Source organism: Trachymyrmex cornetzi, unplaced genomic scaffold (assembly GCF_001594075.2).
Source record: "Trachymyrmex cornetzi isolate Tcor2-1 unplaced genomic scaffold, Tcor1.1 scaffold299, whole genome shotgun sequence".
Classification (NCBI taxonomy): Eukaryota; Metazoa; Arthropoda; class Insecta; order Hymenoptera; family Formicidae; genus Trachymyrmex; species Trachymyrmex cornetzi.
This window is the reverse complement of record NW_017297680.1, coordinates 1,531,655-1,547,484: the sequence shown is the minus strand read 5'-3', so window position 1 is coordinate 1,547,484 and position 15,830 is coordinate 1,531,655. Positions and strand designations below refer to the sequence as shown.

At 32.3% G+C, this 15,830-nt stretch overlaps 2 protein-coding genes across 3 annotated transcripts; one reads left to right on the top strand and one right to left on the bottom strand.

The window, feature by feature from the left end:
• Positions 1 to 3,308, top strand: LOC108762363 (voltage-dependent anion-selective channel). 2 transcript variants are annotated; one of them, XM_018509323.1, is made up of 6 exons: positions 1 to 97; positions 865 to 1,187; positions 1,278 to 1,399; positions 1,663 to 1,771; positions 1,858 to 2,066; positions 2,802 to 3,308. In XM_018509323.1, exons 2-6 carry the CDS (start codon positions 868 to 870, stop codon positions 2,891 to 2,893), a joined length of 852 nt encoding a protein of 283 aa, XP_018364825.1. In that variant the 5' UTR covers positions 1 to 97; positions 865 to 867; the 3' UTR covers positions 2,894 to 3,308. The 2 variants fall into 2 exon arrangements, with proteins under 2 accessions (XP_018364825.1, XP_018364826.1); XM_018509324.1 differs by lacking the exon at positions 1 to 97 and adding an exon at positions 535 to 636.
• Positions 3,309 to 3,817: 509 nt separating this feature from the next.
• Positions 3,818 to 7,275, bottom strand: CSN4 (COP9 signalosome subunit 4). The gene is made up of 8 exons (XM_018509475.1): positions 7,193 to 7,275; positions 7,045 to 7,124; positions 5,867 to 5,985; positions 5,636 to 5,772; positions 5,441 to 5,555; positions 5,188 to 5,377; positions 4,745 to 5,122; positions 3,818 to 4,660 (listed from the first exon to the last, which is right to left on the bottom strand). Exons 1-8 carry the CDS (start codon positions 7,273 to 7,275, stop codon positions 4,527 to 4,529), a joined length of 1,236 nt encoding a protein of 411 aa, XP_018364977.1. The 3' UTR covers positions 3,818 to 4,526.
• Between the last annotated feature and the right edge of the window lie 8,555 nt (positions 7,276 to 15,830).

Below are 15,830 nucleotides of genomic sequence, written 5' to 3'. Positions count from 1 at the left end.
GCTCTTTCCTGATCTCTCTGTCTCGTCTCCTGCAACTGCTCGCAACGTTGCACGACGTATCTGTGAAAGAGTTGCGTCTCTCGTGTCTATCAGGACTGTAAGTATATCATCGCCGGGGAATTTAATCCCCACAATAAAAAATTCATCTTCGGGAGCCTCGAGATTCACAAAACAGTCCGAGTAGGGTGTCAAGCGCAAGAGGGAAGCTAGTCGAGAAACAGGTTCTCGGTCTCGTTTCGGGAAACCGGCATGAAATCGCGATCACAATGTCGTCTGCCGTGGCTCGTGTGGCGCATTTTTCGGCCAAACGTCAAACGGGATTGGATTTTTCGAGAGGACTCGCGTTATCGGACGAGTAGAGGCTGGTTTTTTGACGTGCGGCGACGTGTAGAGCGACTTCTAAGTTAGAATCCTGAACGATCGCGGCATATCGGTTGGTCGAGCTTATGTAATACTTGCGAGACAGGTCAATACTATTCCATTCGTACATGCATTGCGGCTCGTACCTCGTGATATCGTATCACCGTGGATTTGTTTGCGTTTAGACTCTGTGATAGTGACTTTTTTTTTATGATTTAGAAAGAGCCTTCCCTTTCTCCAGACCTGTAATCGTGGCATGTTTCAATTCTCCCATATGTAAATATTTTGCTTCATTCCTTGAATGGAATAGTACATATATATGTAAACCATATAGAGCAGAGTACATTGTTGGCATATGTATCTCAGATTAAATTTAGCCTGCTGTTTTATTATGGTTGTCTATATCGAGCTTTCTGTCCTTTTTTAATCAGTTCTAGGGGCCAGATCTATTTATCAGTAGGAACAATAGCTAGTCATTAAACAGATATTTTTATGGCATTGCAGAACATGGCTCCTCCGACGTACAACGACCTAGGAAAGAATGCCCGTGATGTATTTGGTCAAGGCTATCATTTTGGTCTGTTTAAACTGGATGTGAAGACTAAGACTAATTCTGATGTAGAGTTCTGTTGTGGCGGTGTGTCCAATCAGGACACTGGAAAGGTGTTTGGTAACTTGGAAACTAAATATAAGTTCAAGGAATATGGATTAACGTTTAGTGAAAAATGGAATACTGACAATACCCTTGGGACTGAAGTCACCCTTGCCAATAAGTTACTCAATGGTCTCACAGTTGGCTATAGCTGTACTTTCTCCCCACAAACCGGGTAAGATAATTTTGCAAGTATCAAAAATTTAAGTGATACTATGATTTGTAATAATATTTGGATCTTTCATTTTTCTTCTGATATTTGCAGTTCCAAAACTGGAAAACTGAAGACTACTTACAAACATGAAAATGTATCTGCGACTGCTGACTTTGATCTTAGTTTGTCTGCTGGACCTTTAATTTATGCCTCGGCTGTCGTAGGTTATCAAGGTAAATTTTAATATCAGATATGTCCCTTAACAACATTAAAGTTTGACAATATTAATTAATCTTATTCTTTGACATAAAATTGTTGAAAAAAGAAACTTTTAGATATTTAATCTTCTATGTGCCTGTTCCTTTGTCCCAAACACATATTTCCTTGTTTTGAACAAATGGAATGTTTTATGAATAAAAAAGTAAGCCTGTCATTTGATGGATGTTAATTGTGTTATCTGAAAGTGTTTAAATCGATATATTGCTGTATTTTGCAGGATGGTTGGGTGGTTATCAGGCATCCTTTGACTCACAAAGAAACAAACTCACAAGGAATAATTTTGCTCTTGGATTTACTGCTTCTGATTTTACTCTTCATAGCGCTGTGTAAGTATATAATAACAAAAATGTGATACTGTAAGACATTTATCGATTTTTATTAACATTTAAACATGATATTTAATATATTTTAGGGATAATGGTCGTGAGTTTAATAGCTCCATTTATCACAAAATAAAACCAGATTTGGAAGGAGCAATCAATTTGGCATACAATTCCACTAATAATGTAACACAATTTGGTATTGGCGCAAAGTATAATCTTGATAACGATGCTAGCCTTAGAGCCAAAGTGAATTCTAATCTTCAAATAGGTTTGGGATATCAACAGAAATTGCGGAATGGTGAGTAATAATTTCTTCTTCAAGTGCCATGTACGTTATTTCAACGCGTAGGCGCCTCCCTCTCATATACCTATGCGCGCACTCTGATCGTACAACAAGGTATATGGGGACCTACAGTTTAAACGCCGATTTCGAACGGCAATTTTTGGTAGGGAGGTTTCCTGGGCAAGTATACTACTCGGTGGTTTGCCATTGTCTTCCGAGAGGAGCTACAAGTGTATGAAAATTTTTCGGTTCTGCCGGGGATCGAACTCGGGATCTCTAGTATATCAGACCAGTGCACTGTCTGCTACACCACACTCGCGCTCACTATAGTAATCATTTAAAAAATATTTTTGTTTAAAAGGTTATTAGAAAAAGATATTATAAAATCTTCATAAGTGCAAAATGCAACGTGAATCCGTTATAAATAATTTTATTTATAAATTCGAAAATTTTTAACATGTTACAATATATAAATATAATGAGAAAAAGTATGTTTTTCGTTCGCGATATTAACAAAATATCTATCTATTAATAATTTGTACTCTGAGAGTCACACTAAATAGAGAATAAGCCTTTGGCAGAGTGACAACTTTACAATTGCTATAATAATTTTTGCAATATACAGTTATGAAGTTAAATAAGGACTCTCGACAATTATTAAGTCTGTTAAGTTAATAAATCTTTCCACAAAAGCACATACATTATTATTCATATGTTAATAAACGTCACTAAATAACTGAATATTTACAGGTGTAACTTTGACGCTTTCTACAAACATTGATGGGAAGAACTTCGGCTCTGGTGGCCACAAATATGGCGTTGCATTAGATCTTCAGGCTTAAATACGTATCTTATAAAGTAATGCTTATTACTTAAAAAAAAAAGCAAAAAACTATCCCATAATAAATATTTTATGACCTTCGTGTCATAAAAAACCGGCGTGACAGTACATGCTTAAAATAAAGTATTATCTATAATATGTAGATAGGTTGATCCTTGAATAGATTCCACAAAATATCATCATTTGAGATTAGTTGACAAGCACATTAGTTTATATTATACACAATTATGACCATGAATCAGCAACACTTCTTATAAACAATATGAAATCGCAATTACACATACAAGTTTGTACTGTTAGTCGTATGGAGTTCTACACGCAATTTTTTTGTTAGTTCCTGTTAATTAAAATCCTTTTTATCAAAATCGAAAGTTACATTGAAGTACATACATTATTCTATATAATGTAAAGTGGAGAAAGAGAGAAAAGGCAATAGTAAAAGCGACATAAAAATATAATAATAGATAAAAAGAAGATATTTGTGACATGAACAATTTTCTTTGCTTGCTTTGCACACAATAAATATATTAAGAATATTTTTATATTATATTTTATATTTGTGCGATTATCACATTTATATGTGAAAAATATAATTTTCAAACAATGTAAAATATTTTTATGAAATGTTATTTTAATCAGATATCTAACTTTGTAAATCACTAATCTTATCTCTTGCTGGATAGGACCAGATTAGAATGTATGACGTGCATATTTTACGCAAATATTAGTAATGATGTGATTGATTGATAGTAAATGTATGCAATTTTTTGGTTTGGTATTGTCATGTACTCTAATATAAAAATTTGATGCCTTCTCTAATTCATATAAATAATGCAATTATGCATTACTTGTATAGATTATAATTAGAAAATGTTCATGCCATTCTCTTGTTGTAAGGAATATCTAATCCTTGTTAAGAAATACTGCCAGTTTGGCTGAATTATGATGTCCTCAGATATTAACCAAAGTATACTCCTTTACAAAACTTTCATTTGTAGTCGTGTATAAATATTAGATAATAATCATATTTTCAAAAGACGTATAAGTACCGCATATATGTACTGCATATATAATTCCACTGCTTTATTTTATATAGAAAATAATTGTTTGTGAGATAAAAACGGCTTTTACTCTCTTTGATAATTATTACCAATTATGTATGGGTTCAGTAAAGAATGTTTTACGAAGTACGAATGTGATTTATTTACAAGAAGAACTTACATTGTTTTTTTTTTTCATCTACAATGATTTTATCTAAATCGACTGCAAATAAACAACCCTTTAACATTTCCTTTGAGTAAATTTGTATTGTGTGTGATGAAATTATATTAATTTTTTAGTTTTTTAGTTACATTTTTTAATTACAAAAAATTGGTAAAATTTTACAGCATTAAGGATGTAATATACATTTAACATATTTCAAACACACAATTCTAAAAACAAGATGGATATACTTTTGAAACGAAAGGTCTTATTTAAAAATCAAATTTAATTAATGATGTGCCTCAGACGATATTAGTGTTTCAACAATGAGCTATATAAATATTTACTATTTTGGCTGGCTGTGTATCGTGTACATATTGTAAATGATTCCCGTATTCCTCATTTGACATTTGTGTTAAACAAAATCTATATTAATGCACCATCTGATCGTCCATTGCTTTTGCAATCCATTCTGGCTCTGTTTGAGCTATTTTCTCGATTATTTGATTCACTTGATAACATAGCGATTGTATTTGTTTGTCCCATGTCGGTAAGGTCTCACGTGCTGTATGGGAAAAGAGACATTAAATTCTAATTCTGTATAAAGAGCAATACATACATTAAAGTTCAAGAATTTAAAGCAACTTACTTTCAAAGTGTACTATGGAATCAATTTGATCTATATATCCATTCATTCTGCCTTCAGTAATCATTTGGCTAGCAATTTTTTCCGCTTTAGTAGGTGGAATATCCAACAATGCACCTAATTCTTCGAAGGAAATGTTGTTGTATAATTTACTAGCGGATAATAAATTATGCTCGATAACAGCACGGTCGAGTATAGTGGAGCCTAATCCGTCGATAGTACATGCCTTCTGGTGAGGTTGCAATAATGCTTCAAATTCCTGCAGCTCGGAGCGCCGAATGATACGATCCAAATACATTTTCTCAAGAATCGAGTAAGCGGGAAGTTGTTGGCAGCGTTCATCTTTGAACAATGTGGCCAACATCCGACTTCTCTGTTGTCCTGTAAAAAGATCAATGTGAACAGTCCAAAAAATAAAACATATGCAATGTTGATTAATCACTTGCCTGCAGAAGCCAATACTGTGCAAATTAATGCATTTCTAAGAGCAGTCATGCGTTCATCTTCGTGAATAATGGACCTATATGATAACTCATTGTACCTCTGAGCTGCTTCTATAAACTTTCTTCTATAATCTAATACTCTTGCATAGCATACTTTGTAATAGATTTGTAACTGTTCATTTTTAGATTCGGCCTACAGAATGATAAAAAAGTTAAATAACTGAAACATAAGAAAATAAGTTTAAAGAAACTATACCTGTAAAAGTGATGCTCGATTGATGAATGCTTCAGCCTGTACTGGATCATCATCTTCCAAATATAATCTAGCAATTTTAAGATAAGTCTCGAGTTTGTAATCAACAGTATACTGCCTGAAATGATATTGACTGCATAAAATAAATTTCGTTAATATTACATGTTCAAACAACAAGACTTGACATGTATATATTACTTTTGCCCTGTTTCCAATGGTATGCCAACTAAAACATTTGCAGCTTCTCGCCAGTTCTGATTACGTTCATAAATATCAGCTAAATGTTGTCTTATGCTAGCTACTTGTTCTTCAAAGGAAATCACACGTGGTTGAACCTATGTAAACAACATATTATTTTAATTAAAGTACATTTTAATATATAAATTATGTTTATTTTTACTTCACAATCAATCAAAGAGATTTATTTACCTTGTCCAGTGTATAATGTGAAACAGCTTTTGATATCTCATCAGGCAAAAATAGTAAACGGCTACTGACATCAGTCAACACTTGCCTCGAAATAACCAAGCTCACGTTTTCGTTCACAACTATAATAAAAATTTATCTAAACAGGTTATTTCTTTTTGAACGTGGAATACATGCATTGCCAAAATATGATACATCAATTATATGCATTGTGATGTTAAACTATGATCAGTATTCTAATTGTGTCCTGTGTGTATTAAAAATAATTACATTATTATTACATGAATACTTTAACGTTATATTACCTTAAGATAAAACAATATTAAATTGTTATTATAGATAAATTTTGCAATCATAATATTCTTTCATGTGTCTATTTTTTAAACTCCAGTCAGTTGAAAATAAATTTCGTTAAATGTTTGTTACAAATTTTGTTAACAAAAAGGAACCAAAAATTATTTATACAAATTTTATATTCAATAATATCAGCAAATTGGTGGCAGATATTCAACAAAGGATGCTTTCTATTTATGCCCAATTTCTTCACCTCTAGATAACTTTATCCAAGAGATATCTCCCAGAATAGAGAAATCTTCTGGATAAGATTATCCGCAATTTATCTGGAAGTGAAGAAATTGGACATTAATGACATAAATCGACAAACATCGTTCTATCCAAAGGTTATGATGTACAAAAAAATTTAAACAATATAATGTAAGCTGTCTAAAATTGATTCACTTACTGCTTAAGTTTTTTGTGTATCATAACCTTTAGCATTCTATGAATAACAAAGAATAAAAGCACTGTTGAGAAATTGTTGACAAAAACCATATAAAGCGTGCTACAATTTGACAGCAAATTGATAGTAAGAATCGACTTTGCTTAGCTTTGTCAACAATGTGCTCTCACATTACATCTGCAAATTTTGTCGACAAGACAAAATTTATATGGACATGGTTGATGCCAATTTGCTGAAATTTTTGATCGAATTTGCCAACAATCTGTTGGCAAATTGCTAATATTTGACTGGCTGGGGACCATTCTGCAGGCTCTGTAATCCTCTTATAACCTGTCTGCGGTGTGTTAAATCCCGCAGATGTTTCGGAATATATTATAGATTCCGCTTGACGTTTCTTTTGTGTCCGCGAGTGCGAAGTGCCAGCGGGATAAAAATAACGTACTTGCTTCGATGAATGTCTTCAGAGCATCTACTAGCTCCTCGCCGGAAGACAACAATATCGAGTCCAGGGTTGCGCGGTATCTAAACAGAAAACAGTTCGCCGTGAGTATACAATTGGATTGGAGTTTGGTTACACTCGATGCACGTACTTCTCGGCTTGGTCTTTGTGGGAACCGCCGGAATGCGCCAAATTACTGAGTTGTTGACGCACGTAAGCCACCGTCACCACCATCTTCTCTCGCGATAATTTCACTTGCCACTGCTGCTGCTGCCGACTTCTTGCGTAGAGAAAGGCCCCGAGAGATGCTCGCGGAGTACGGACATGCTCGCGTTTCAGGCTTTCGTTTATCAGCGCCACAATATATCAAGGTACTACTTAGTTGACGATATTTTTAAGGGATAACGTGCTAAATGCTTTTGGTTTCGTTCTGTACTACACTGACTACACATCCATAAAGTAGATATATACCGATATCATATATCTATTGAACAATCTTTTGAACAAAAAAGCATCAAGTATAAATTACATAATAATTAATCATGGGAAGAATTTGTCTATAAAATATTCCTAATACGGAAAACCAATTGTTGCTCATATTTATTCATTATTATTATATTTAACAATTATATATTATGCGTTTTAAATATATGTATATTCGGAATTTAATAAGAAATTTTTATAAATAATCGGTTCTTTAATTTTTTAATTATTATTATTAAACATACAATATTACATTAAACGTCATTAAACATATGAAGAATATGCGTAAGAAATATACATGTATTTTCGACAACTCATCTGTACATCGATTTTTGCATAAATTGTCTGAAGAGGGCTCAATCTGACAACCGAAACTTGTAATATTATAATTTCTTAGTTTATATACATTTATATCGATGGTATCTGACATTTCATGTTTCTAATTAATTATATGTTTTATTATTTATATTTGAAACTAGACGTTTTATATGAATTTATTTTTATTTTTATTTGATTGTTGACTCTTACTTTGCCCTTTATTACTGTTATTTTATTTTCATAAGAAGAATCTTATATCTATAATAAATGTAAACATATTATATTATTTTAATATAAAATAATATATATTTTAAAAACTTTTAAAGCAAATTATTTTAAAAGTAATTGAAAACAAAAAATATTTTAAAATCCTAAAAATATTTTACACACAATTTTGCATTATCTGTTTTTCCTATAAGGATAACAATTATAAAAGTAATGCTAATAAGCAAGCAAAATAACAATAAAAATTATAAATTTAATATATTTTCGTAATATTATTTAATTTTTTTATTGGCAAGATCTTATTATTCATTGGCATACAGAATGGTCTGTCTAATCTGTAACAATTTTCACGTATGGTAGCATAATTAATTATTAAATCATTTAATTATTAATAATCAATGTTAAAACAATAATTTAATAAGACAGATATAAGGCTCATCTCAAGAATGTAAATTCTATTGAAAGCTATTCGAGTCGCGCTAGGTGTCTTGTGTAAATTTATTATACAGGGTGTCCCAGAATAATCGCCAAATATTTCGTGTGCTGATAGTAGAGTAGACTAAACTGAGTCGAAAAGTCCTTTATCACTTTACAATTTTCGCAATAGTTAATAAGATATTAATTACTAAATATCGCCTAATATTGGTTTTTATTAATTTTTTACTATCAACTTTACAGAAAAACAGCAAGTGACAAAAATTGTTAATTTTCTTCTCATAGAATGAGAATTTTTTCAGAATTGTTTAGTATCGCATTTTTTCATGTTGATAAAAATAGTTGCCAATAAGAAAATGCAGTACTAAAAAATTGATTAAAAATTCTGAAAAAATGTTTAGAGCGTCATTCTGGGACACCCAGTATATAAGCAAATAAGCAAGTAAATAAATTCTTCTAATAAAAGCTCATAAATAATATAAATATATAATAATAATTAATAAGGAGCATACAAGCCCCTGCACTGGGTGTCAATGTGAAACGTTAGTCATTTAAAACGTTGATTTAATAATAATACATATATAATAATTATATTTGTTAGACGTTTTGACCTTATATTAGGTCATCAATAACAAATATAATTATTATTAAATCGACGTTTTAAACAACTAACATTTCACATTGACACCCAGTGCAGGCTTATATGCTCCTTATTAATTATTATTGAGTAAATAAATTCATCATTGGTGAGTGAGATTCAGTCAGTCGCGGTTGCATGGCATCTTGAATCGTGATAGTTATACGTGATCCTGATATATCTTTTAACTTTAGGAAAATTTCTAATTAATTACTTGGAAAACATATACAAAGAAATTAAGATTTTTATATTAGTAGATCTCTTTAATACTTTTCCATGTTTTCCGTAATTAGAAATATTTGTATATCAGGATGACGTATAATTATTACGATTCAAGACCATGCAATTATCGAGTGATTAGTCTCACTCACCTGTGATAAATTAATTTCCTCGTTTATGTGTTTATATATACCTAATACATTTGCATAGGGTACTCAGTACGTCTCGGCTAGCTCTCTATTTTTCGAATAAAAACAATATTTTTATTATAGTGGAGCGTCTATTCTGCATCTTTGCACGTTTTGTGTTCCAGGCACACATCGTAACAACACTTTTCCTCTTCGTCGCATTCATGATCGCTGTCGCAATGTTTAGGCGGCTTGTACCACTTGTAAGTCCTGGGACAGTGGGCTCTTAAGGGCGGACAATGCTTTTTTGGTTTCCACTTCGTCATGAACTCGTGCCAAGAATGTTCAATGTGCGGGTCAGTGGCGATGCCAAGCCAAAGCCAGGGTGAAAAAAACGAATGCCAATTGTGTTCCGACTCCGACTCCGACTCACTTTTCCCATTTGGGCAGCAGTAATATCGATGATTGCCCATTTTGCACCAATATTTGCAGGATCTCAAGTAGGCTTTTGTTAGAATGACGAATAATAATAGGAGGCACAACGAGTTTCCACGCATGTCGAAGTGTTTGTGAAAACGATGAAAATACGTCGCTTATGTGATTGTCAATTATTTTATCTGGCCTCGCTCTTAATTTTGGCTTAAAAAATAAACAATAATAAGTGAAAAATAATCAACAAGTGAAAAAAAGTATTCAGTCAAAGCTGATGTGTATGTGTGTGTGTGGTACTTAATTAAAAATAATTTCAATATTTCTACGTGAACTGGAAATTATAAGATTCACGCAAAAATATTATTAAGCATTAACACCCGCTTTGACCGAATATAATCTTCTTTGTTTATTTGTGTTAAAAAAAGAATATCAATTATTTAAAACATAATAATAATAATAAATATGGGCAAAAATATGTTTTTCATATTAGGAATATTTCATAAATAAATGAGATTAATTAAATATAAGTAATACTCAATGCTTTTTTATTCAGAAATGTACGATGATAGCATTGAAAATTGCAATAATTACGGATTAAAGCTTTTTTTATTATACAAGACACGAACGATTTTGTATTTTATCGCAAGAAACTTTAGAAATGTTTTCAGATTTTTCTCCCAAGATTTGCACTTACTTGTGACGGTCCAAGATTCAAGGTTTGTACTTATTCGACGGTCTACGATTCAACCGACAGCTCCTCGTTTAGCGTATCTTATACGTGAGGAAGGAACATGCCCCTACCTGGCGAAAAGGATTGTAAATCTGCAGCACCTCTAATATGCGTCCATCATCGACAATGAGCAAAGCACGTTTGTTCGTGCTTGATTTCACATGTCAGTTTTGTAAAGTAAGTCTCGCTTCCGATGACTACTCGATGGAAAAACATTGAGAAATGTCAGCAACAAAGGACACGTCATATTCGCATTAGAACGGCCAGGGCCGAATCTACAAAGCGAACAAAGCGATTTTATTAGCATTTTCAGCCCGACCGGATTTGCACCAACTTGGGTTGGATTAATGATGTTTCGTGCTCTCCTATTGACAGTGATAGAGCATGTAACGTCAATCAATATGTAGAGCATTAATCCAACTCAGGTGCAAATTCGGTCGGGTCGAAAAAGTTATAAGTTTTAACTGTAATGTCACGATAACTAAATAATAACTTCTTAAAACTTAGTCATTTATTTATACCTCCAATTCTTTGTACTCCCTCGCCATCGGATCGATTGAAAGCAGATCAGAGATAAACCAGAATTCCCATATTTTTTACATTTATTTGATGAACGAAATTTTAAGTATTTTGCGCGTTTAACGATAATTAAGAGTAAATTAGACACGATCCTCCGTGTTTTGTTTATCAATGGACCGTGTAAATGCGACCCTGAAAATAACAAGGTTGTACGAGCACGTAAATTTTTCTTCCGCGATATTTCCTGGAGAAGCCGCCTGTGGGACGTCAACATAATCACCGACCCCGATCTACTTCATGCTAAGGAATCACATTGTTTTCCCGACATTCGCTCGTTACGAAGTGACACAAGATAAAAACGTGCCTGCCGCGAAATGGGGTGACGGTACTCCATGCGGGATTCAAAGCCCGGCGAGATTTATGTCAATTTCTCAATTCCTAACGCTGCGGATACGTGAGTATAGTGAGCAGTGAGAAGGAACACCTTCTTATCCGTTTTTCTTTAGTGTAACTTTAATCTCGATTCAACCTACTCTTTCTGCTTCTAAGAATCAGAAAAAGATGTCAGCCCAATTCCATAAATGTAAGATTAACTTTGATCTCGGTTTAACTTACTATTTATCTTTTTCTAATTATTATAATTAGAAATATAAAAAAGCCGCAGTAAGATTCCTTATAATAAAATAACATAAATAGTAATTATATATATAAATCAGGGCAATTTTAGGAATACCATGCTGTAATAGGTGCGCTTAAATTACTGAACCAAACCTCAAGTTTACTTGAATATATTTTCATCGTGAGCACTTTGATTAATTGTCAACGTTGTCATGCTGAAGAAGGCTAGACTTTAGCCGAAACGTACATGTACATACACACAGATAAAAATGTATTCAAGTAGATTGAGATTAGGTCCAGTAATTTAAGCGCACCTATTACAGCGCGGTATTCCTAATTGCCCTGATTTAATTACTATTATTTATGTTATTTTATTATACTTAGATTTTTTAGAATTAGAAAATCTAATTCTAGAAAATCTAATTATAACAATTAGAAAAAGATAAATAGTAAGTTAAACCGAGATTAAAGTTAATCTTTTTTTTAAATTCTAAGCATTAATTAAATCTGTAATTTTCTAATTTAATTTGATTTTCTAATTCTTCAATAATTAAACTGAGGATAAAGTTAATCTTACATTTGTAGGAACAGGCATTAAATGTTGCGCTTCAATTGCAAATGAGCATATAAAGGACCATCGCATGCCAACGTTAATTGTTTTTCAAATATGAGTTTAGAGCGAAATTATAATAAATAATTTTTTTTATAAGACCCATGACAAATAATCAGTAATATAATTAAATAACATTTATAGTCACTCATTTTTCCTTATAATATAAATTATAGTATTCTAGTATCAATTTGTTTTCTTTCAAGAAATTCGAAACAGAAAAATTGTAATTGAATGACCGAATTGAAGTTGCAGCGGAGGCGCGGATGTGACGATCCACGAACTCTTGACCAATCAGCGACGCGCATTTTGAACTTCTTCGTGCTGGATGACAAACGATCGTGAAGTCGGCGGTATACGAGCGACTCATTTGTTTATTGTTAAACAATTCTCGATCGAAAACCGACGCCGATTGTTGGTTTTGCGTACGAATAAATAAGTGATGGATCGTGAGTGCTCGTTTCGGATACATGATGGTGCTTGCCAACACATGGAAACATTTTGTCCATAATAATAGCGACAAACGATCGAGAACGAAGAGAGGGCGAAATGAGGGCGACAAGAATGACTGAGAGAAGAGCAGCCGCGAAATCCGAAATTCAGGGAACGGGAAGAAGCATCGGAATTGTTCATCGGTAAGTATTTCAACAGTAACATTATGCTCGAATTTTATTCCTTCGAAAATTGCCGCAAATATATGTATAATATACATATATTCCCACATATATATGTATCATCCAACCTTATGAAACTTCAGTCGCTCCGGACGGCGGAGCTTGACATGATTTACCAAGTACAAATATGTTCCAAGACATTTGGTACACGAAAAAATTATGGGAAACATAGGTATTATAGGCAAAGCATTTGCAGTTACACGTAAGATTTATTGGTAGATTTGCAATTATTCTATGATTATTCCGATCAATTTGGATTTATAATTCACATTTTGTGACATTATATTTAGTTGATTGGAAAAAAACGTTGCATGAAGAAGTCAGATATAATATAATATATATTATATATAATTTATATATTATAACATATATAATTAATTACATACAAGGTGTCCCAGAATAACCACCAAATATTTCGTGTGCTGGTAGAACGGACTAAACTGAGTCCTATCATTTTGCAATTTTCGTAATAGTTAACAAGATATTAATTATTAAAAATCGCTGAATATGTGACTTCAATAATTTTTTACTCTAGTGCTATTAACTTAATTTTTTTAACTTGATTTTTTCAGAATTTTTTATCAACTTTTTAGTACTGTATTTTCTTATTGGTAATTATTTTTATCAACGTGAGAATATGCGATACTAAAAAATTCTGAAAAAATTCTTAGAACTCCATGAGATGAAAATTAACAATTTTTGTCACTTGCTATTTTTCGGTAAAGTTGATAGTATTTGAGTAAAAAATTTATTAAAAACCAATATTCGGCGATTTTTAGTAATTAATATCTTGTTAACTATTACGAAAATTGCAAAATGATATATAGGATTCTTCGACTCAGTTTAGTTCACTCTACTAGCACATGAAACATTTGATGGACATTCTGGGACACCCTGTATATTACTAGTTTTTATATACATATATGTATACTAAAATCAGAATATTCCATTTAACTGGATAAAAGTAATTTTTGTGAAAGCATTTTGATTTTCTTTTACTGCCCATTTATTTAATTATTTTGTTTACCCAATTATTATTTGTAGCACAATTTTAGTTTTGCATTAAATATAAAAATGTAAAAAAATTCGTCTAATTAGATATTCCGCTGATATAATGATTTATGATCATGACGATAAATATGCAGCAGCATTTATATATATCTCGCATGTAGAAATAATTGAGATGTTGGGTTTAATTATATAATATACTAGTATAATTGTGTGTGCTGTATTGCAATATATTGAACGAACATAATACTTACATTGTGCAACAAAATACTATAACATAGTAACAAAATACTATAACATTATTGCGTATGTGTAAAAATACCAGGTTTGCGGATTATCGCCGTGTTTTTTTTTGTTCATTACTGCCTATCTACATAAAGGGAGTTTCCCGGAGGAGCAGCTCAGTATCAGTGCGCTCCTCGTCCTAATAAAATGAACGGAAAGCTTCACGAAACATTGATATTAGTAATAGACAAAAACACGGCGATAATCCGCAAACCTTCTGGTATCTTTAAACAACAAAAAACTCCAAAACCATGGCGAATGAGTCTGCGTGGTAATTAACACGCAATCTTAATTCTTCAATTCAAATTAGAATCTTTATTCCAACAATAGTACGTTTCGGTTCACTTTGGAACCATCTTTAGCAAACAAATTTAAAATATCAATCCCTTCATGTCAAAGAAAAATCACCATCAGATTAGCAGATTTGATGTTATAATCTATTCGAAACATTAATTTATCTTATAAATATTGATATTGAACAAGTTTCAAATTAACAATAAAATCGGTGACTTACCCCAAGACATAGAAGACATTCTAATTTGAATTGAAGAATTAAGATTGCGTATTAATTACCACGCAAACTCTCATTATTCATATAATAAATATGAATAATGAGAGTTCTCATGTTGTTGAATTTGGGAGAGTTCGTAAGAAGATTACATTATTATTATTTGGTATCTTTAAAGATAACAGCCGTAAAAGCCTAAGAAGCCTGGCATGAGTAATGGACAAAAACACGGCGATAACCCACAAATTTTCTGGCGTCTTTAAAGATAATAGCCATGAAAGCCTAAAAAGCGAAACTGCGTATGTGTAATATACATATATTATCTAGAGACACTGATAGTGTCTCGGCGCTAAGTATGGCGCGAGATACGTGCCTCCTTTACGGCAATAGTATAATATACATACAGATTATACAGAATCTGGTATCTTAAAAAGATACTTCCATCTAGAGAGAAATTAATTTCCATCGTTTTTTCTAAAAACATTTTTGTCTTTAAAATGCTTTTGACTTCAACATCTTGATCTATTTCTACCATTTTTAAGATGTACAACAATGTTATGTTACGTAAAATATTCTAATATATAACAACCGCGATTAATATGGAAAGACTTTTACTTTTTATCCATTAAAGGATTTCTCTCATCTTTTAAGCGTTTGAAGAAAGTTTAAAGCTATCAGCTATATATTCACGCGTCTGTCTCCTATAATTTTTCAATTATAAAATAGCGAATTCGGTACATGTGCACTGACTCTGCTTTGGTATTGCCCTGACATGGTGCGAATGCAGAACCACTTTGGTGCTATGCCAAACTGTACTGTTAGAAACGTCAGTGCAACATTTCTTGAATTTGTTCAGTTCATTCGTCCAAATTCAGCACTACACTGGGTCAGTTATCATTTGCCGAATCAATTTGAACGCACTGATACAGTGTGCACAAACCGAATGCGTGGCACTGAAAA

What these genes read in the sequence shown, in the direction of transcription:
- LOC108762363 (XM_018509323.1), top strand. Translation starts at nt 868, where the DNA reads ATGGCTCCTCCGACGTACAACGACCTAGGAAAGAATGCCCGTGATGTA. An exon ending in ACTTTCTCCCCACAAACCGG is followed by an intron (nt 1,188 to 1,277) that starts GTAAGATAATTT and finishes TGATATTTGCAG; the next exon opens with TTCCAAAACTGGAAAACTGA. An exon ending in TCAACAGAAATTGCGGAATG is followed by an intron (nt 2,067 to 2,801) that starts GTGAGTAATAAT and finishes GAATATTTACAG; the next exon opens with GTGTAACTTTGACGCTTTCT.
- CSN4 (XM_018509475.1), bottom strand. Translation starts at nt 7,275, where the DNA reads ATGGTGGTGACGGTGGCTTACGTGCGTCAACAACTCAGTAATTTGGCG. An exon ending in CACAAAGACCAAGCCGAGAA is followed by an intron (nt 7,125 to 7,192) that starts GTACGTGCATCG and finishes TTTTCTGTTTAG; the next exon opens with ATACCGCGCAACCCTGGACT. An exon ending in CACAGTATTGGCTTCTGCAG is followed by an intron (nt 5,123 to 5,187) that starts GCAAGTGATTAA and finishes ATCTTTTTACAG; the next exon opens with GACAACAGAGAAGTCGGATG.